General features: G+C 35.0%; 1 protein-coding gene across 2 annotated transcripts in view; it reads right to left on the bottom strand.

Moving 5' to 3' along the window:
• The window catches only part of ANAPC10 (anaphase promoting complex subunit 10), an 85,161-nt gene that overhangs the window by 26,936 nt on the left and 35,503 nt on the right, over positions 1-22,722 (bottom strand). For both annotated transcript variants that reach the window (XM_028102345.2, XM_028102346.2), the window contains exon 4: positions 17,304-17,424. In XM_028102345.2, coding sequence (XP_027958146.1) covers positions 17,304-17,424 — 121 coding nt within the window. The remainder of the gene's footprint in view (positions 1-17,303; positions 17,425-22,722) is intronic.

Raw genomic sequence — 22,722 nt, 5'->3', positions numbered from 1 at the left:
TAAAACCACTGTATAAAAGAATGATATCCAATTATTACTGAGCAACAAGAGATGAATAAATGAATGAATGAATAAGGGTGTTTTGATATCCATATAATCATATCAAAATTTTATTAATAGTAAGACAATATTTATTTTTTTTCATGTCACTTCCAACCCAAATGCACTCTCACATATATGAATGTACATGTGATCTTCCACACACAGGCCTGTACAACAACCTGGCCACATACACGCACACAAAGTCATCCAAATTGTCACACTTAATACTCCTGATTTCTAAGCCAAAAGTATCATTTGTTACGCCAGGCCACAAAGAAGTGAAAAGCTGCCTTAATATTGCAGGTATCAAGGTATCAAATTTCTTTGCAAAGAAGGAGTTTTAAAATAAGTTGAATAACTTTTTCATACAGTAATATTCTTTAAAACTATTTGATCAAGTAAGCCTACTTAACATTCTAGCAAAAATTGTTTTGTGATTACCTCTGTTTTTGCTTTACCAATTTTAAACAGAAACAATTTGTTCAATCATTAGGGCAAACTGTCCTAAAAGCAAATGCCTATTAACAGGAGCAAGCCTGTGTGCATTCCCAAAATTCAATTACTACTCTTAACTTCCCTGCTATGGGAGCCTTCAGATTGGCTAGAGTAACTTTCAGGGCTTCATTCACTGCTTGGTGGAAATATTTGTAAAAATATTTGTGCAATTAGGATAAACAGAGCTTTTATAAAAACATTGGCTTGACTAAAAATAATGACAGTTAAGATGTACATAAATGGTATTTCTTAAAATGTCCATTTATCCCCCTACTCTATAAGTTTATTACTATAAATATTGTATTAGTTTAAAAAAATATATTCTGCAAAGAAAGTAGAAGGGCTGAGAAGTAGAATTCAGAGTCATCAATATTAAGTCAGCTTTGCTTACTTTTTAAAGAAATCAAATAAAAATAAATCCCATAAGCACAAAAAATTTCAGTAACAGAGTACAAAATCAAAGGATGTATCCAAGTTAGCAAACTACTGCCTCCATTTGTAAAGAAAGATCTAGTATATTGACACAATGGATCAACATGTGATCCAACAGATCTTATGCTATTAACTGGATCACATCAGAAAAATTAAAATTGCTAAACTATGTATTCCCTTTTAAAAGCCACATAATACTGATGCCGCTGATGCTGTGGTTTCAAAGAACTGAATCTGTAGTATTTAATCCACTGTCGATGGAAATTCCATTAGAATAAAACACAAAAACTAGAAAACCTGCATGGGATATATGCTCTGTACAACTCTGAACAATTGATATTGAAATGCAAAGTATCAACATTAATTAAAAAAAAAACTTCACACTTAGACCTGGCAGTAAGGAATTGAATCCAAGACAACCTATCTACTCTCTATTACTAGGAGTATGACTTAATAAAGAGAAGACACATTTATCTAGCACTTTCCAACCTTGTGCAGTCATGAATAACGATAAAGCAAGCAGCCATTATAAAACTAAAGAAAAAAGACATATGGAAGGACATATTTATATTGAATGAGAAACCTCCTATGTGTTTGGCATATACTTTAGGTGTTTTTACACAGCTTAATCTCATTTCATCTTCACAACCACCCAAACAAAACAGGTACTGTGAGTCTCATTTTTTAAAGTAAACAGAAGCTCAAAAAGAACAGAGAAACTGCCCTATTTCACAAAATAAAGAAGCTAACAGTACCAAGACTGCAACTCCGATCTGACTACAAAACCTGTGATTAAAGCAGCATGTGGCAAAAATAATCTAGAAACATGTTCCTTCCTCTGGCTTAGGTCTCATCCTTCTGTCCCACTTTGAATACAATATTTAAAACCCAGATTGCAGATTATGAAACAGACTGGGTTTTTGCCCCTGTAAGCCAAGGTTAGAGAACTCTGCGTTCAATGGCAAGTACAACAGGACTCTGGGGGAATAGCAGCAAGTTTCAAATGACTACAGATTCAAGTTAAATGGAGTTCAGTGAGTCATGATAATTCCATGCCACCGATAATCCTGATCTTAGTCAATAGAAAATTTTCAAATTTGAATTCCATTTGCCTTAGACAATTCTCTCTCAACACAAGGCCAACTCTTCATAGAAAATAAGCATTTTAAAGCAAGGAACACTTCTCAATGCCTTTCACTCATTTTCCTCAGAGAAATAGTAAAATGTTTAAACAGATAAAGCTAACACTTAACAACTAGATTTTACAAACTAGCTGAGAAAAATTTTGATTTCTTTATCCTTTTATTATCTTAAATGTGAAGCAGCTACCTAAAATACTAAGGTAGATGAGTGAAGACAGACAGATTCCTTTTCGTTCCTCAGTTTGTTCTCATTCCCTGAAGTGCCTTTCTTATCATACTTACCCAAGTTCATCACATTTGGGCCATGATAAGAGGTAACTTAGGAGTCTCCTGGATTCTCCCTGGTAAATTACTTTCCCTTTAGTCATTATCTCTAAGACCACATGCTTATACCATAAAGTGGGGCTGCTAGGGCAGAATCAGTTTAAAAACTAAAATAAAAAACAAAAAAACAAAAAAACTGATCTGCTTTGGGCCCTTTTCTTCAGCAAAGCTAAAACAAATGTCCCTCCACTATCTTTAGAGTCAGTACAAGGGCCACTGCATAGACCAAAAAAAAAAAAGCATAAATATTAACTGAATACCTATGTGCCAGGTACTTAGGCACAAGGGTGATCAAGACAGATACTATTCCTGTGCTAGCGGAGGCCATCAGAGATTTGTGGCAGCTGATAAGAAATATGGCATACTACAATCAACAACACAAGAAACAACAGGTGTCGGCAAGGATACAGAGAAAGGGGAACCCTCTCGCACTATTGATGGGAATGAAGACTGGTATAGCGACTCTGAAAAACAGTATGGAGGTTCCTCAAAAAGCTGAAAATACGTGATGAGACTAGGTGTTATATGGAAGTACTGAATCACTAAAATGTACGCCTGAAACTAATATTACACTGTATGTTAACTAACTGGAATTTAAATAAAAACTTAAAAACGAAAGATGATACTACTTGACAGAAGACAAAAAAAGTTAAAAACAGAACTACCCTATGATCCAGCAATCACACTACTAGGTATTTCTCCGAAGAATACAAAAATACTAATTCAAAAGGATACATGCAACTCTGATATTTATAGCAGCATTATCTATAATAGCCAAATTATGGAAACAGCCTAATTGTTCATCGACTGATGAATGGATAAAGAAGATGTGGTGTATATATACACACACAATAGAATATTACTCAGCCATAAAAAAAGAATGAAATCTTGCCATTTGCAACTACTATGGATGGAGCAAGAGAGTATTACGCTTAACGAAGTCAGTCAGTCAGAAAAAGACAAATGCCATGAGTTCACTCATGTGGAATTTAAGAAACAAAACAAATGAGCAAAGGGAGAGAGGCAAAGAAACAGACACTTAACTACAGAGAACAAACTGATGGTTACCAGAGGGGAGGTCGCGGGGGAGGGGTGAAATAGGTGATGGGGATTCAGGAGGGCACTTGCTATGATGAGCACCAGGTGATATATGGAAGTGTTGAATCACAACACTGTACACCTGAAACTAATATAATGCTGTATGTTAGCTGGAAATTAAATAAAAACTAAAAACAAAGAAGAAAAAGAAATATTCCATAAAATTACTTAACAAATGACAGAAGGATAAGATTACCGCACAAAAATACATACACAATTATTAAGTAGGTCACAAATTCAGCTCCACGGTTCCTGGCAGTCAAAGCAAAGTGGATATCATTATTGGTTCTGACACAGTACAGAGGTTCTTGTACTTATAAACAGTTTAGTAACCAAAGAGCTATCATTAAGTCCATTTAATCACATGTGCAAATTTTTAACTACAGAAACAACTGCTAATACCATCTATTGGTGACTAACAGAGTTGCCATACCCCTCCCACCCAACCACTGCCCCCTCACAACAGGTTTTTTATATTTACCAAAGTCCTGAAGCTGAAAGGTCTTGAGGAAGTGTGTGTGTGTGTGTGTGTGTGTGTGTGTGTGTGCGCGCGCACGCGCGCGCGCGCACGCGTGCGTGTTATCATAACCAAAATGCTCTTTCCCGAATCCAGATTGGAAGGATATTTTTACAGACCACTTTGTGATATAGTGGACTACAACCTCAACAATATTCCTAACAGAATTACAATAACAGCTTTTATAATTTCCTATATGTCTCAATGTAGGCCTATGGAATGCTACTAAAGAGAACTTCTTTAAAAGCAATTTTACAAAATAATATAGCCAAAATATAATATTTAAAATAACCAAGGAAGATGCATGTCTTTCAAGCAGCTCCCAATTAAAAAGAAAAAGGAAAAAAAAAGGGAAATTCAACCCTTGGAAGAACAGTCTGGAGATCTAAGAATAAGCTTTTAAAACTACTGGCATCAAAGTCATTCCTTACGCAAGTTTTGTGTGTAACACCTCTTAACTGTAATTCATAAAACATAGGAAAATAAAACTTTCAGATTAAGTTTTGCGGTTTTAGCAATTATATCTAAAATGAGTATACTTAGTGGACAATGAAAACAGATGCAGTATTTTTTTTTTTAAAGATTTTATTTATTTATTTGAGAGAGAGAGAATGAGAGATAGAGAGCACGAGAGGGAAGAGGGTCAGAGGGAGAAGCAGACTCCCTGCCGAGCAGGGAGCCCGATGCGGGACTCGATCCCAGGACTCCAGGATCATGACCTGAGCCGAAGGCAGTCGCCCAACCAACTGAGCCACCCAGGCGCCCCAGATGCAGTATTTTTTAAAAGGGCTATTCATAGGACACCTGGGTGGCTCAGTCGGTTAAGCATCTGCCTTCAGCTCAGGTCATGATCCCAGAGTCCTGGGATCAAATCCCGCATCGGGCTCCTTGCTCAGCAGGGAGTCTGCTTCTCCCCCTGCCTGCCGCTCCCCCTGCTTGTGCCCACTCTCTCTGACAAATAAATAAATAAAACCTTTAAAAAAATTAAAAATAAAAAAATAAAGGGCTATTCATTTTTCTCATGAATCTCAAAGAAACAGCAATTAGAGGAATAAGTCAAAGGCCACAGTTATTACTGTATATGACTATTATAAAAAGAGACAAACTATGTAAACAACATTTTTGATTGGCTAGATTCACTACAATTAAGTTAAATGAGAGAAAAAGCAAAAACACACTCTAAACACACTACTACTAAATAATCAGAGTACCTTTTCCTCAACGTCAGAGGAGTTTACTGAATCTGAATACTTAGGTCAACTCATATAAAACTGAAATTCAGTTAAGTTAAAGAATTTAAGCTTATGTTAACAGGGATTCTTCTTTTAAAATTAGAGTAAAATAACCCTGTTTAGTCTAAACATTTTACAGAATTAGAATGTGTATTTTCAAAGTTGCTTTCTAAATAAAGTAGATACATAATACACTAAAATGGCATTTTAATAGTAATGGGCTCTAAGTTTGTTGTAATTATTTTATTAATTTCTATTATAAAATTGGAGATGTTTTCCTATAGAAAAAATATTAGGGTACTCATTTTTATAAAATCTCATTTGCTTTGCAGCAAGTACGTAGTCTTAGGGAAGAAGTAGCGAAAACAGAAGTTGCCAGCATGTTATAATTATTTCAGATGAGTTCAACATGCCAGTCAAATCCTATGAAAACTTGTTTCCCTGAGAGGTGGGAAAGGAGATAGAGAGTTTTTTTTTTTTTTTTTTTAGAAAAAGACAATTTTTAGAGCAGTTTGATACATAGCAAAATTGAGAGGAAGGTACAGAGATTTCTCATATGCCTCCTGGCCCCCCACCACCACATGCAGAGCTTCCCTCATTTATCAACATTAGGGTTCACTCTTGGTGTGCAGTCTATGGGCTTGGACAAATGTATAATGACATATATCCATCATTATAGTATCCTACAGAGTATTTTCAGTGCCCTAAAAATCCACTGTGCTCTATTAATCTCTTCTACCACCCCCAACTCCTAGCTCCTAATCTTCCTACTGTCTCCATAGTTTTGCCTTTTCCAGAATGTCACATAGTTGAAATTATACAAATAATTCCACATAGTTGGAATTATATAAACAGCCTTTTCAGATTGGTTTCTTTCACTTAGCAATATGCATTTAATTCTCCTCCATGTCTTTTCATGGCTTGACAGATCATTTCTTTTTTGCGCTAACATTCCATTGTCTGGATGTACCACAGCTTATTAATCTATTCACTTACTGAAGGACATCCTGGTTGCCTCCAAGTTTTCGCAATAATTAGTAAAGCTCTATAAACATCCATGTGCAGGATTCGGGGTGGATATAAGTTTTCAACTCCTTTAAATAAATACCAAGGAGTACTACTGCTGACTCATATGGCTAGGATGTTTAGTCATGTAAGAAACCACCAAACTGTCTTCCAAAGTGGCTGTACCATTTTCTATTCTTACCAGCAATGACGGAGAGCCCATGGTGCTCCCTATCCTTGCCAGCATTGGGCATGGTAAGTGTTCTGGATTTGGGCCATTCTAATAGGTTTGTAGTGGTATCTCGTTTCAATTTGCATGATGTGAAGCATATTTTCATATGCTTATTTGCCATTGGCAAATCTTCTTCGGTGAGATGTCTATTAAGGGTTTTGGCCTCTTGTTTGCTTTCTTATTGTTGAGTTTTAAAAGTATCTTGTATATTTTAGATAAGTCTTTTATCAGATGTGTCTTTTGCAAATATTTTCTCCCAGTCTGTAGCTTGTCTTCTCATTCTCTTGATATTACCTATTTTCAACCTGAGGTACCTGTCACCATGTGATAATTTTATTTTTCTGGTGACCAAGAATGGGACCCTATGGTATATATAGGACCCAGAGCAAGAACTTATTTTAAGGTTTATTAATTAATCTGGAGAGAGAAAGAGAGCACGTGCAGCAGGGAGGAGGAGAGGGAGAGAGAGAATCTCAAGCAAGACTCCCCACTGAGTGGGGAGCCTGATGTGGGGCTCAATCTCATAACCCCGAAATCATGTCCCGAGCAGAAAACAAGAGTTGGACCCCTAACCAACTGAATCACCCAGGCATCCCCCCACAGCAAGAACTTACACTCTTCATTATCAAAAATAAGTAACAGAAAATTTACACAGCTACTTAGTAAACACCATATTAATTTGGAACGAGATAAAAGACTCTAGGCTCAATAAAAATTGAGCTAACATATTATCTGGACAATTTCCCTACTACTGTCTTAAAGTTATGGTACCACTTAGTCTGAATCTAGATCTTTTCTCATCAAGAGTTCCTTGGGGATCTCCTCTGCCTAGTGCCTCTGTCCTACTTAATTACGCACCAAGATCAAGACTAGCTGTGGACCATTCAATTAGCTAATTATCATTCTAAGCTAATTACAAAGTAGACGATTTATTCTGAAAATGTTGCTGAGATTGCTGAGCTACTGTTTCTGTTTTCGACCATCAACTATAACTGCAAAAACAAGAGAAAAAACCACCCACCACCCCCCCAAACCTGCAAACCCTAGAATGATTTTTCTTAACTCCCTTATGAAGGTAAAATGACCAGAGAAGAATCAATTGGCTTATATTCCCACAGTTTCCACTCCAATATTCTCACTCTTTTATTCAGAGGTTTGGAGATTTTTTTCTTTTTTCCTTAGAAATTTTATGCTCCAAATTACACTGTTTAAAGCTCTTTATACAATCATTAAGCAAAAGCAATCAACAGAAAGAAAAGCAAGTATTTGTAAATGTTTATGCCAAAAGCATCGGCATTATAGTATCAATTTGCAATAGAATATATCAAGGAAATAAATAATTTTTAAATACATTTCAAAATTCTACAGTCAATCTATCCCCTGTCACTAGCTCATCTCCTCGGCTCCACATTTCAATTATTCTGAAAAATTTAAGGAAATATTATGGTAATTTATAATCTAATGTGATTTTAAGGAAAAAAAACGGAAGGAATATGTATTGCATGTTGATTCCCAGCTATACCACTGACTTGCTGTGGAACATTGGGCAGTTCACTCCACCTCTATGTTTCATTTGTAAATTAATGGGATTGTACTTTGTTAGAAGTTGCTAACTGTGGTCCTTTAGCCACATTCAGCCTGTGGACATACCTTGTTTGCCCAGCATATTTTAAAAATAGGGAAATTTCACACTCAGATCCAGATTTCCACTTTCTCCTTAAAAATTTTAAGATTGGTAATACTGGACCTACATTCCCATGTGGCAATAAAGGCTGAAACTGCATAGAAGCTGCCCCCTTTGCATAAAGGCATGAAATCTTGCTGTTACATTACCTGCCTGACTGCTTAGCACCAAGTTTTTGATGAAACAGGTTACCTCTAAAGTTTCTTTCAGCTCTAACATTCTCACATTTAGAGTGAGCCACATAGCAAAAGGTCCATGTAACCTAAGTCTCAACTTTCCCTGAATAGGGATAACAACAACATCTGATCACCACTTCAGTTTTGGAGACAGAATGAAATAGTGAGTGGTGACTGCTTAGCACAGTGACATGCATGCTGAGAGTGCTGAATAAACAGCAGAGGTGACAAACACAAATAACAGTGAACAAGAGGACTCAAAAAACAGTTCTGTGATAGTCAATCCAATCTAAATCAAAATTCATGTGTTGATTTCTTCTCTTCCAAACACAGCACTGATCCTATCAAAAATCTGCTACTGGCCTCTAATTTTTAGAGATTATTAATTCTTCATTCACCATGCATAAAATAAGAGATTGAGAAAAAAAAATGAAGGTCCTGAGTGGGCTGACCTCAATTAAAATACACTTTAAAATTATGCTAAAATTTTTCAGCAGACAGTTTTCAGCAAAATTTGCTGCAGCTCCTTCTGTTCTCATCAGGGCCATTTTTAGTTGCCAAGAATAAAGAAAGTTGCATTCAAAAGTTTCTCCAGGGAAAGGGGGCTTACTAAGAAGTTTATATACCCATGGGAACCCTGGAGAAAGTAAATAACCAGGTACCAGAGAGGTCAGCAAATGAAGAACACTGGGAGCACCAGTCATTCGTTCAACTCTATTCTTCTCTCTGCTGGTCGATCTGTGTCCCTGCATCCACTCTATTCATTCTACACCATCCTACCTCCTCTATCTCATAGTCTCTACTCTTCTAACTTTAAAACGTCAGAATGCACATGGCCCTTCACCTTCCCACTCCCTCCATATCACTATCTCTCTGTATCAAGTCTTGCTGCTAACTTGCCTATTTCTTGTGAGTCATATTTCTGGAAAAAAAACAAAAAATTATAAATAGAACTATTACCTCATTCCACAATCCCACTTCTGGGTATACCCAAACGAACTGAAAGCAGGGTCTCAAAGAGATATTTATGTTTGCACACTCATGTTCATAACAGCGTTATTCACACCTCTTGTGGAAGGTCCATCAGCAGATGGATGGATGAACATAATGTAGAATATTATTTAGCCTTAAAAAGGGAAGATATCCTACTACAACCTGGGTGAACCTTGATGACATTGTGTTAAGTGAAATAAGCCAGTCACAATAAGACAAAGAGTATGAGCCCACTTACATGAGGTATCTAAAGTAGCCAAATACATAGGAACAGACAGCAGAATGGTGGTTATCAGCTAAGGTGAGGGAAAAATGAGGATTTTCAGTTTTGCAAGATGAAAAAAATGTTGGATATCTGTTGTGCAACAATGTGAATACACTTAATACTATTGAACTATACACTTAAAAATGTGAAAATGGTAAATTTTATGTTTTTTATCACAATTACAAAAAATTTTTTTAATGTTTGAGAGAAGGAATCAGGCTTGCCCAAATAATCTTTTTTGAAGCAAACTACACAAGCATGGATCAGTGGCAAGCGTAGGGACTGACTTCTGGTATATTTATTTGACAACTTTATATTAGAGGTCTACTGTTTCTGACACTGTGCTAAGTTCTCAGCCAGGTGCCTCCCCCTACCCTGTTCAGCTGGCCATGCTCACTCAATAGGCTTTCCTTATATAAAAGGGGTTGATAATCTGTATCTCTGAAACCACAGCATTTTCATTTTCATAAGTGCATATTTTTGTTGTATTGTATCCTGCCATACGATTAAATAAAGGGTTTTTAATTTTGTTTTTTGTTTTCTTTGCCCTTGGCTGTTACTACTATCACTCTGCCTACAAGAAACAGTGCAGTTCTTCCATAACCTCTGCAAAACAGCACTTGAGAAAAGCGACTCTACAGCACAATGCTCTTAAAAGTACCTCATCCAGGGCGCCTGGGTGGCTCAGTTGGTTGACTGCCTTCGGCTCAGGTCATGATCCTGGAGTCCCGGGATCGAGTCCCGCATCAGGCTCCCTGCTCGGCAGGGAGTCTGCTTCTCCCTCCGACCCTCCCCCATCTCATGTGCTCTCTCTTTCTCAAATAAATAAATAAAATCTTTAAAAAAAAAAAAAGTACCTCATCCACTTCAAAGTTTGTGTGCATCCACAGTATAAAACCTTCCCATTCAAAGCATTATGAAACAAAACAAGAATCCCCTTCAGAATCTTCTTACTTGGCCCAAATACTAGAGTAGGAGAAGCTAAATTCCTGTTATTAAATAATTTCATTAGTCTCCAATCTATAAATGCAGAAACTATTGCTCCAAAGAGTGATTAAACTACTTGCAGAAGCCACCTTAGTACAGGATTGCATTAAATAAATTGCCTATTAAAACATGTAACACAGGCTTAGGCAGGAAGCTTTCAGTCCCTATTTAACTGGATACTCCTGACCATTCTCAGCTTCTGAGACAACACTGTCTCTTGATTTTCTTCTCATCACTGGCAGTTCCTCTCAGCTTTTTCTCATTGCATCATCTTTTTCTTCCCAGCCCTTGAATACTGGCATGCATTTCCACAGTTCCAGCCCTGGCAGTCTTCTTTTCTACTATACACGTTCACTGAATGAATCAGAACAAACACCTAAGCTTCTACTTACACACTGATAATTCTCAAATCTACACCTCTAACCTAGACTTTTTCCCTCGGGTTCAGATCCAATTACCTGACTACCCCCTGAAAAGCCCTCCATCTGAAAAAATACCAGAAATCAGTGACAAAAACTAATCTCATTAGCTTAACCTTTCTCTCCATCCCCAGTGTTCCTTAACTCTGTACACCTCCTTAACAACCAGATGCCAAACATGAGAAGAATTCTAGATGCCCTCTCCCACCTACTTGAACACCCACCCATACTCCCAGTATACCCTAGGTAACAAACAGTCACAAACTCTGCTGATTCTACTTCAAATACATCCCTTTCTTTTGAATACAATTCCCATGGCCTTGGTTAAATCCTCATAATTTTCACCTGGATACTACCTACCCAGTCTTCACATTGCTCCAGCCCCAGCATTGCCAAGACTAAATTTTATCAATGTCTCCTCATTTAAAGTTTAAACTCCTTAGAAGTCTGACAGTAAGCACAATCTGATTTTTGCCTATATATTTTCACTGTAACAGTTATACATTTGTTCCCCGAATGAATGTGAACTCCTTATGAACAGAGGCCATATTACCATTACCATCACAATAAATGTGTAGAATGAATAAACACTTCTTCAGGCTTTCTTGCCACTCCTCCATACCTACCCAGCTTCCAAAAATACTAAATTACTTGCAGTTCTGCCACTATGCCATGCTCTCCTGTTTCTAGACCTTTATATATGCTGTGCCCCCTCTAAAATGCCTCCACTTGATCCCCCACCTGAGGAGGCTTTCTATTTATCCTTAAGATTCAGTTGAACCATCACTTCTTTTAGAAAAAGTTTTTAAAACATTGCTTAGTCCTAATATTCCATTGTGTTCCCACAGCGCCACGTGTATTTACTAGACTCTATTGTAATTTTTTATTTATTTGCCTGTCTTTTCCACCAAACTATGAAGTGTTTAAGGGCAGAAACAGTGATTATCTTTACTGTATCCCCAGTATCTAACATAGTGCCTGGCACTTAGCAGTTCATAAATAAATATCTACTGAATAAAGCATGAGTCTGTCTTGTAACGGGTATGCCAGATTATACCTCTACAGTCTTTGTGGTCAAACAAAAAAAACAAGAGATAAAAGAATATTAATCTCTTAAAAATATATATAGGGGCGCCTGGGTGGCTCAGTCAGTTAAGCGTCCCACTCTTGGTTTTGGTTCTGGTCACGATCTCAGGGTCGGGAGATCGAGCCCCGAATGGGTCCCCACATCAGTGTGGAGTCAGCTTGAGATTCTCTCTCTCCCGCTGCCTCTGTCCCTCCCCTGCTTTCTCTCTCTCTCAAAATAAATAAGATCTTTAAAAATATATACATAATATTCCACTATGTAACATTTTAGATTCAAAAGGAAATAACCCCAAATGCATAGTCATCTCAACTCCATTTTGGAAATAAGTAATGTATATAATCACGAATAACTTTTTAAAAATTGCATATGTTACTTTTTGAGAGGGATAAGAGAGGATAACATTTCTGGCCTAAAAATTATGTGTATCACAACAAAATATTCCACACTCATTTCAAAGATGTCCCAGGGTCAGTTATAAAAACTAATTTTTAAAAACATTTTCTTTTAAACTAGCTAAATTCAGCAAAAACTATTTTTTTCCAAAGGTTCAATAAATTAAACACTGTCCTATCAAACCAATTTATGTTTATAGGTACCGCCTAAATCATTCCACTTTATATCAAGTTGTTTAAAACAGACCCCTCATCAGAAAGTAAATATAAGTAGATTTTAAGATCGCTGGATAGAGTTAGAGACTTTGTCTGCATCTTCTTACTCTACCACACACATTAACAGAACTCAAATTATAATAGTAAATGTTATGCTAACAGAAGGGCTGACTTTTTAACCACTTTTGTCAAAGTACCAAATATGGACTCCCATAGCCATGCTACTGATTCAAGACACAAGGAAGAGAGCCAAAAGGCTCGCCCACATGGAAGAAAAGAAAATATCATTACAACTCTCTTAACACTGAAGACTTGTTTCAAGCTTCCTCTTAAAAAAAAAAAATCTTTTGGTAACAGCTTTATTATCTGAAGACAAAAACAAAGCTTAAAATTCACTTAAGTGCACAATCTTGTGCTCCATTAATATTCTATCCTTTTGCAGTCACAAATTTTCGAAGCAAAATGCTAACAATGAATCAAAGGACAACTTTCACATATGCTGAAAATATCTACTTAACCTTCAGTTAACAAGTTGTTTTTTACAGAACTGTATAGAAATAATTTTGAGAGCTGTCATTCTTCGTCTAATAAATCACTTTAGTTTCATATTTAAGTACAAAAATTTCTATAATCGTTTTTAAAGAGGTAAATAACTAGTTGGCAAACTGAAAAGGACTTTAAGTTTTCTTGAATTTTAGCTGGAGATGTTTTCTACGATGTTAAAATGGTTACATCTAAGATATTCTTTGGTTTCTCACGCTAAATGACAAAACATTTCCTTCGCACATATTTTTCCTTCTGAGGGCAAAGGAAAAAAACAGCATTAAACCAAAACATAATGCTAAAGGCAAATGATTTAAAAATTTTAAAAGCCAGGGGCCTGACTGACTCAGTCCACAGAGCTTGGGACTCTCAATCTCCAGGTCGTGAGTTCAAGCCCCACACTGGGCATGGAACCTACTTGAAAAAAATAAACCTAACTAAATAGGTAGATAGATAAATAAAAATTTTAAAAGCATTTATCTTTATTTGAAAACTTCTGCTGAATAACTTCCTCAATATGATGAACATGACTTCCTGCACAAAAGTAACACAACTGAGATGAAGTGTTTTGAGTAGATAAAGCCATAAAGAATCTGAAATGCTAAGTTCTCACTTCTACATAGAAGTAGTTTGTGTAAAAAAAAAAAAAAAATTTAAAAAAAAGTAGTTTGTGTAGAAGCAATAAATCACAAGCATCTCATGAAATGTTCTTAGGTTGTTGGTTCCCAGTATCTATAGGATGGACAATTTTAAAAACAAAAAAGTAGAATGAGTGGCATAAATGAATTCATCATGTTATCAAGGACGTTATTCAAGAGAAGTTTTGGCATCAAAGGCATTCTATTTGACGAAACCTAGTTTGAGTATCTTGTAAGTATAATATAAGCAGAGAGTCTAAACTTTATTTCCATTATAAGTCCCTCCTCAGGTATAGAGATTGAAATATGCATTCTAGAAGAGTAAAGGGAAGGACTGATCTCTTCTTAGAGATTTTTCAACAGAGGTTACAAAGATCAAGATAGAATAGTGTGTTTTATAACTGAAATGAAGGAAAACATATGATAGAAAAAGAATAATTTTTTGATAGATAGGGGGTAGCCATTAGCTTTTCTTGTCCTGAACTAAATTTTTGTAAAGTTACCAACTCAAATCAATAATAAAATGACAGAAAATAGGTTTTTAGAGTGTTTCAAGTAAACAAATTCATAATTTCTAGTAAAAAAGGAAAACCCATTAAACACTCCAATACACACTACACCCTCCCGTGGGCAACCCTCCATGGAAAAATATAAAAAGATTTAGTTGGATTTTCCATTCAGTTAAATCAGTCCTATAACTAATGAAACGATGGCTCTAAAAACCTCATAAAAGTTAACACTATTTTAATCATTTGTCTTAGTATCTGAGTTAGAAGATTTTTAAAAAATAACAATTTATATCCCTATACAGGAGTAATGTAAGAAAATAAAAGCATGATCTGCTTATCTTCCCTTAAAAAACAAAATATCAAATTATTTCTTTAACTTAGAAAAAAGGTAAACAGAATAAATCACATAGAAAGATGTATAATTAAAAGAAAGTATACTTTATATCCTGAGCTGCAAAGGCGGCACTAATATTTTAAAGCAAAATCCAAAAATTATGGTTCCTTAGTGAGAACTGTGGCAGAAAAGCAGTATGTTCATTAAGTTTTTCAGGAAAACAACTTACATTATCACCTGGTAATATTTAGTATTACTGGTCTCATGAGGCTATGTGGTCACTACACAGAAATATAAACATACTTGGAATAAAATTAAGAGACTACCTAAAAAAGCCCTTATTCTATGTGGCTAATGTTTCAGTACTTAAATGATATAATAGAAGCAAAAACTAGATTAAAAGTATTCTGAAATGGTCCAAATATCATTTCAACTTTGTCCAATTTATAAAAGAATACAAAATATATATTTAGTACATAAACCTAGAAATCACGTATGAATATGTACATTTCCCAAAATGCATCAAAGAATATTTGAATATATATACTCTGAGAAAAACGAGTTACAACGAAGACTAACTACTTAAGGTCTTATTAACTAGATTATGAGACTAGCAATTAAAGGACAACAGTGACATCTAGTGGACATTTCGAACATATGCCACACACATCTTGGATCAAAACTTTCAGTGTCACATATAATTCAACCTGCCTGAGGGATTATAAGATAAACCTTTAATTTTAAACCAAAACAAGCCAGCTCTGCTCCCAAAAGGCTGCTCACTATGAGTAACCCAATCATGTGATAAATACAAAATGTTTAACAAAGTATATCTCAAGTCCTTAAAGCGCTAAACACTGATTAAATGTATCATATGACTAAAAGAGCTAGCAAAAGGCTCAATGTAATTATAATAAAAAGAATCTAAAATATTCTGAATGAAAAAAGCACTGGGTTAAATGAAGAAACTTACAAAGAAAATGAAGAACTAATCTATTTATGAATTTATTCAAGCATGGAAAGTACATATTAACCAGTATGGCCACACAAATATTTTTAAACTAAAAGAAGAATATCTTAGCATGATTTTTCAAAGACAAATTAGTAGTCAAGAAAATGTATAGGATCATCCCTGAAAATTAAAGGAAGATAACTAGAATAAGACCAGGTGGTCATCTCAAAAAAGTTGCAAACTTACCTCAAAGGAGATGAAAAAACAAAACAAAAAAACAAAATATCTGTGGGCGACAATGTCCTTACTTATTCTTATTTGTCAACACAAACAAATTTCACAAGGAAACAACACTGCATTTAATGAGTAAACAATGAAAGTATATGTGATTCTTACTAAGTATTTTATTACTAACTCAGGGAAGAAATATAAATGTAGGGACAGGGTCTTATAAACACTAAGTCAAATAAGAGTCCAGGCCACAAATTGGCTGGAAGTCTTTCAAAAATCACAGGTGCTTCTCAGATCTCTCAGAATCACCTAATTTAAAAGATTTTAATGATTACTTGAGCTCAATGACTTTCTGACAAGAAAAAATGTGAAGGGCCAGAACTTTACAAGTACAAAGTTCAAACTTATTGAAAATATCTCTGAAATGTAAATATTTGGGGACTAATAACATTCAGGTCACAAAAGCATTATCCTAATAGCTTCAAAAAGTTATACAGCAGATAAATAAATTGGGGTATATTCAAACAATGGAGTGTAAGTCAGGAATATAAAAAAATGAAGTACTGCTACATGCAACAACAGGGATGGATTGTCAAAAAATTAGGCTGAATGGAAGAAGCCTTACAACAAGTTACACCATCTGTGATTCCTTTATATGACATGCTAGAACAGGCAAAACTGATCTATATAATGAATGAATGAATGAATAGATGGATGAATGAATAAGCAAACAAAATTAGAACAACACCTCTGAGAGTAGGATAGACATGGAGATTGATTGGGAAGGGATATAATGGAATTTTATGGGGTAATGAAAATGTTCTATATGTTAATAGGAGTCAGGGTTACACATGTTTGCATTTGTGAAAATTCACAAATAATATATTTAAGATTTGTGGAAACTGCATATAAATTATACCTTAAAAAATAAACCTGAAACAAATATTCATAACTCCAGTTATCATATATTATGCTGAAGTATTTGGGATGGTAGATACAAATATCTGCAAGTTATTTTGAAATGAGTATAAAAATTAGATGAATTGATGGACAGATAATAATAAATCAAATATAGCAAAACATTAATAACTATAGAATCTAGGAGGTGAGTATACTGGGGCTCACTATACAATTCAGCTTTTCTGTATGTCTGAAAATTTCCATAATAAAACACTGGAAAAAAACTAAGATGACAATCAGAATTCAAAAAAATTTTTAAATATAAAAAATTAAAAGTGTTTTCTTAAATAATAATTTTCCTTTTATGTATTAACATTTTAATCTGTCTACAAATGTCACTATTTTCTAAAGGGCAAGAGTAACAGGATAACATATTTTTTAAAATGTGAAAGACATACCCGAATTTCTTGAAGATTGTGAAAATTATTTCCTACTCTGACTGAAATTTTGCTTGGAGTATAGCTTTCATCAGATTTGTAGTCTGCATAAATACATAATGTCTTCACTGTTGTTTTTCTTCTAAAAGCAATAAAATAAAAACATGTTCTTTATCATGTGGAAGGATTATATCCAAGCATCTTCTGATCACAGTTTGCTAAAATGAGTACTTCAATCAACAATTTCCAATTCCTTTCATTTTAACAAGTAAACAAGTAAAAATACAGATACACATTTATATAGGCATCTCTTATCTAGAACATGGTCAAGAACCAGATGTGATCAAATTAAAGAGTTAAACCAAAATAGGTACCTTAAAGTGCAAATAAGCATTAATAATTTCAGTCCAATTCATTTGTATTTTAGACAAATAAATTATTCTAACAAGCTTGGTTTTCTTTACTAGTTAATTATTTAATTTCCTATGTCAATACTTGAAAATAACTAGCTAAGTAAGAAATTAAGTCCAGCAAAAACAAAATCATTTGTAATATAATTTTATAATATATAAGTATATTTATAGCATATATAATACTATAATTTTAAAATATAATCTCTTAAAACAAGAAATAAAATTCTGCTGTTTTTAAAATATACATATTTTAGGAAGATTAGCAAGACTACATAACACAAAATTAATCTCAGGAAAATGCAAGTGGCCAAAAATCACGAAAATATGTTTAATCTCTAAAATCAAAGAAATAGAAATTAAAACACTCAGACATTAGTTTTGTTATCACACTGAAAAATATTAAAAATGACTGATAATACCCAAATTTGATTAGAGAAAGTTACTTTCATAACCAGTTAGTAGGTACACAGCCTTTGACACATGAATTAAACTTCTAAGAATGCACTAAAAAAAAAAACAAAACACAACTACTCAAAAATGGATGCAGAAAAATGTTTACCATCCTCAGTTAAATTACTAAAAAATCATAAACAACCTAAATATCCATCTCAATAGGGAATTAGCTAAGTAAATTATATCTATTCTATGAAATCCTATACAACTATTTAAAACAATCACACACATACATAGGGAAAAAAGCAGAATACAAAACAGTATACATACAGAAGGATCGCATTTTGGGGAAAACAAAAAAAAATTTAAAGGCATATAAACCTATATGTATGTATAGGTATATATGTTACATATATTTATATATATATAGATAGATAGAATCATATAAAAAAAAGTAGAAGTGACTAGTTCGGTGGAGTAGAACTATGGGAGAGCTTCCTTCATGATTTATATATTTTCTGAATACTTTCTTACATTGAGCATGTGCTATTTGGGTCATTAGGAAAAAAAAAAAACCACTAGACAATTTTAAACATCAACCAAAAGAAACCATTAAGAAGTCTATTTAAATGTGCTTTAAAAGTTAAGTTCTGGTATAAACTGGCACTAACTTAATAACAATGAGCTCCTTGAACAGAAGTAGTCTGTGTCAAAAGTCAACCTATAAAAACAGCAGGGGATCTGTAGCTCTTAGTGAGGGGACCAAACTTCTATAGCCCAAGCTATTCATCAGAAAGGAATGGGGAAAGTTAAGGACTTTTCCTCAAATAATAAAGACAGATCAAGATGTAAAACACTAAATACCCAGGAACTGCTGACAGGATAAATACCCTTACCAGGTTTTCAGAAGAGGCCAGAGGTATCAAACTGACATCTTTCTCTTTCTGGTAGGCCAGGAAGGAGACATGAGAAGAAGCAAGGGAAGAAGGGGAAATTTTGAAGGGCACACAAAAGATCGTTTCCCTGATGAGCCAGAAGCAGGCTGTGAAAGTTCTTTCTTATTATGGAGAGATCAAAGATCATGAAGATTACTCTTGAGGACTTTTGCTTTTCTTTTTTAAACAAAAAGAGATCTAAAGGACCAAGCTGTTTGCTCAGAATAATTTTATCTCCGAGTTATGAAATTCAAGATAACTTAGTCACTGAAACCTGCAAGATAATCAGAGTGAGGTCAGAAAGGCAAAGAAGGGTAACAACAATAATGACTATAAAAACAACAGCAACAGTAAAAAAGAGCAAGTAGATACTCTGGCCCAGAAGTAAGGCTTTATATGTATTATTTCATTTACTCCTCTCCCTTGGATATAGAAGCTATTATCACCTTCATTTTACTGATTTAAAACAAGAAAAACAGTAACACCCGGGTTAATAATAACTAGTAGGTGGGCATAGTTGGAGTTGAAATATGTGTCTGTCCATCTGCCTCACATGATCTTAACCACTCTCAACTTCCTGTTAATTAATTGTACTTATTCAACAGTCATTGATACCAGTTTACAGTAATATGGAGGTATTTGTACTTCATTAAATTTTATCTGCCATAAATTCTTAAGATCCATGTATTCCCAGAAAGCATATGTATAATTTATGCTATCTACATAATTTCATTACATTTGCAAATGAAACTGCGACCTCACCAAAAGTTTAAAAACTGTTACTCTAAAAGGTACCTATACAGCCTTTTAAAACTATTTACCAATTTTATCTCATGGTGAAGTAAAAAAAAAAAAAAAATGTTACACAGAAACCATGTTACACGTCAAACAGCAACATATGTGGGAAGATTAAATGCATAGATTCTGAGACATCATGGTGGCTACTCAAATTGCTCAAATCATCATTATAATAATAAGCACCATATACTGAATGCTTACTCAATGCCAAACATCATGCTAAACTCTTAGGATAAAGTATCGTAGGAAGGGAGAAGGGAAAGGGTAACACTTTCCCATTTCTGATGACATAAGTAACACTCCCAGCCTCTCTAGTCCTCACCCACCCTCCCTTTCTGCTGAGAAAGAGCTGTTGACAGGACACACACATTGACTTTGTTCCTTCATGCCACAAATTTAATAGGGACAGGCTCTACCTGGCCTAGCACTTTCATGGACTGGATGGACAAGTCTGTTTAATGCTAGGGTTCAATATTAGGAAACATACTTAACTACAGATGTAAGCCCCTTTCTCAAGAATCAGCTTTGTCAGTTTTACAAGGGTAATATTTTGGTCTCCACCTGCTGACTCCTGGATAATTTCTCAACTCACTGGGAACCCATGAAATTTCAAGAGAAGACAATAGTGACAGATGCTCCTGGATGCCAACCTAACAGTCCCTTTCCCTTCCTTCTTCATAATATCCTGCTAAAAGACTATATTCCCTAGCTTCCCTTAAAGCCTGATAAAACCACATGACTAAGTTATGGCCAGTAAGATTTGAATAAAATGGCCATATTTTGTAACATTTCTTTAAAGGAAGATATACCCCTTTTACCTTCTCTCACCTACTCCTTCCTGCTGCTTGGGATATGAACATGAGAGGTAGAATTCCAGTAGGTACCTTGACTTAGGAGGTGACCTTGAGGATATAACTCCTGAGCTAAGAATGGTAGAATGGAAAGAGAAGGAATCTAGGTTCACAATACATATACTGTGGGGCTGTCATACCACTCCTGAATTGCCAGGTTCTTCTCATATGAACAGAAAAAGAAAATAAATTTCCACCTTGGTTAAAGCACTGTTATTAGACACTCTATTACCACACACACACACACACAAAAATCATCAGCAGCAGCAGCTCTGTTACCAGAAGTTCTCATTCCTATTTAATATAGCATTACCATGCCCATATTACAGATAAGGAAACAGGGACTCAGATTCAGGGTAAGCAACCAGTCTCATTTACATATCTAGTAGAGCACAGAGCCAGAATTTGAATCTATGTCTCTATGACTACCGTATGTAAGAGTACCTACTAACTCCTGAGGTCCAAGACTTAAAACTAAAAAACAAAGTAGTTATAATATTCTGTTCATCATTTCCTGTTAACATGCTAGATAGATACATTATTACTAAGAGGCTGAGACATAAAGAGCCCACATACTTGCCTAAAACAAAAGGCAAACAAATGGTTTACATATATAATAAATGATTACATTCTTCTCTGTTCCTCATACAATGGTGGAAAATGTCCCCTTTGTGTAAAAGTTATTTTTCATCAACATGAACAGAATACTAAAATGAAAGTTTTTACTGAAGGCTAAGACAACAAATATCGTTTTAATAGGACATATAAGACCTCAGTGTAATTGTTTCAACAGATATGGTTAAAAACAAAACCCAAACAATCAGAGATGTCTGCACACTAAGAAATAACTGCTACAGGACTTGCCCCTCCCCCCACCATAAACAACTAAATGCTGACAATGCATATGAAACAACAATCAGCAGGCACCACTAAGAATCCTGTGAGAATGGATATGAATGAACAACTGCACTTTCTGACTGAAGGCAATCTCGACTGCAATGCAGGGAGGGCACAGCCTAAGAGAATCTTTCAGTCTCACTAAGTTGAGGAAGGAGCTATCCCATGGAAAAACTCCAAAAGTCTGCACTGTGTCCTGTACATGCACAGGGTGAAACTCTACAAAGACAAGCAAAGAACAGCAGTTGCTGGGAAAGGAACAATTATTGGGAAGCAGTAAGCTAAACAATTCCCAGAGGTCACAAAGGGTAGGGAATCACTAGAGTTCCCAACAACCAAAGTGCAGAGTACAAATACTTCCTCAAATATCTAGCACATTCATTTGAGATCCCAGAAGGATCAAGCCTTAGCATACTTGAGGCTAATCTTGCCCAACATAAGTGATCTTAAAGTGTGGTCTGGGGACCTGTGGAGGACTTCAAGACCCTTTCGGGGGATCACCAAGGTCACAACTATCTTCCTAATAATACCAAGATGTTATTTGCCTTTTTCAGAATCATTCTCTTATAAGTACACAATGGAGTGTTACAAATGCTATCTGAAATGGGATGTTGCAAAAGATTTAATGAAGAAGCACGTATAAGACTCCAGCTGTTCTCTCTTATGCCAGACACAAAAGACATTCACACTAAAAAAGTAAATCAATAACATTATTCTCACTATTTTTTGTTTTGGAAGAAACCGTTATTTTTCATTAAAAAATGTTATTTATCCAAGCATATAATAGGTTAATCATTATTTAATTTTAGATGAATAAAGACTCTAAAATTCTTCAGCTATAATTTTAATATGGTAAATACTGATATATATAAAAAATAAGCAAAAGATCTTTGGAGACCTAGATAAAAGTTTGAAGTGGTACTAAAACCAAAAAAGTTAAAGAACTCCTGCCCTAGAGCAGGGATCAGCAAAACAGTGCTCACAGGCCAAATGTGGCCCACCACTTATTCCTGTAAATAAAGTTTTATTTAAACAAAGAAGCACCCATTCATTTACCTACTGTCTACAGCTGCTTTGCATAACAAATTTGAGCAGCTGCAACAGCCTAAAATAAGGTTTGCAAGGCCTAAAATATTTACTATCTATCCTATTA

This window comes from Eumetopias jubatus, unplaced genomic scaffold (assembly GCF_037043125.1).
Source record: "Eumetopias jubatus isolate StellerSeaLion01/CBP00866 unplaced genomic scaffold, mEumJub1_p1.0 scaffold_2, whole genome shotgun sequence".
Lineage (NCBI taxonomy): Eukaryota > Metazoa > Chordata > Mammalia > Carnivora > Otariidae > Eumetopias > Eumetopias jubatus.
This window is presented reverse-complemented; position numbering and strand designations above follow the sequence as displayed.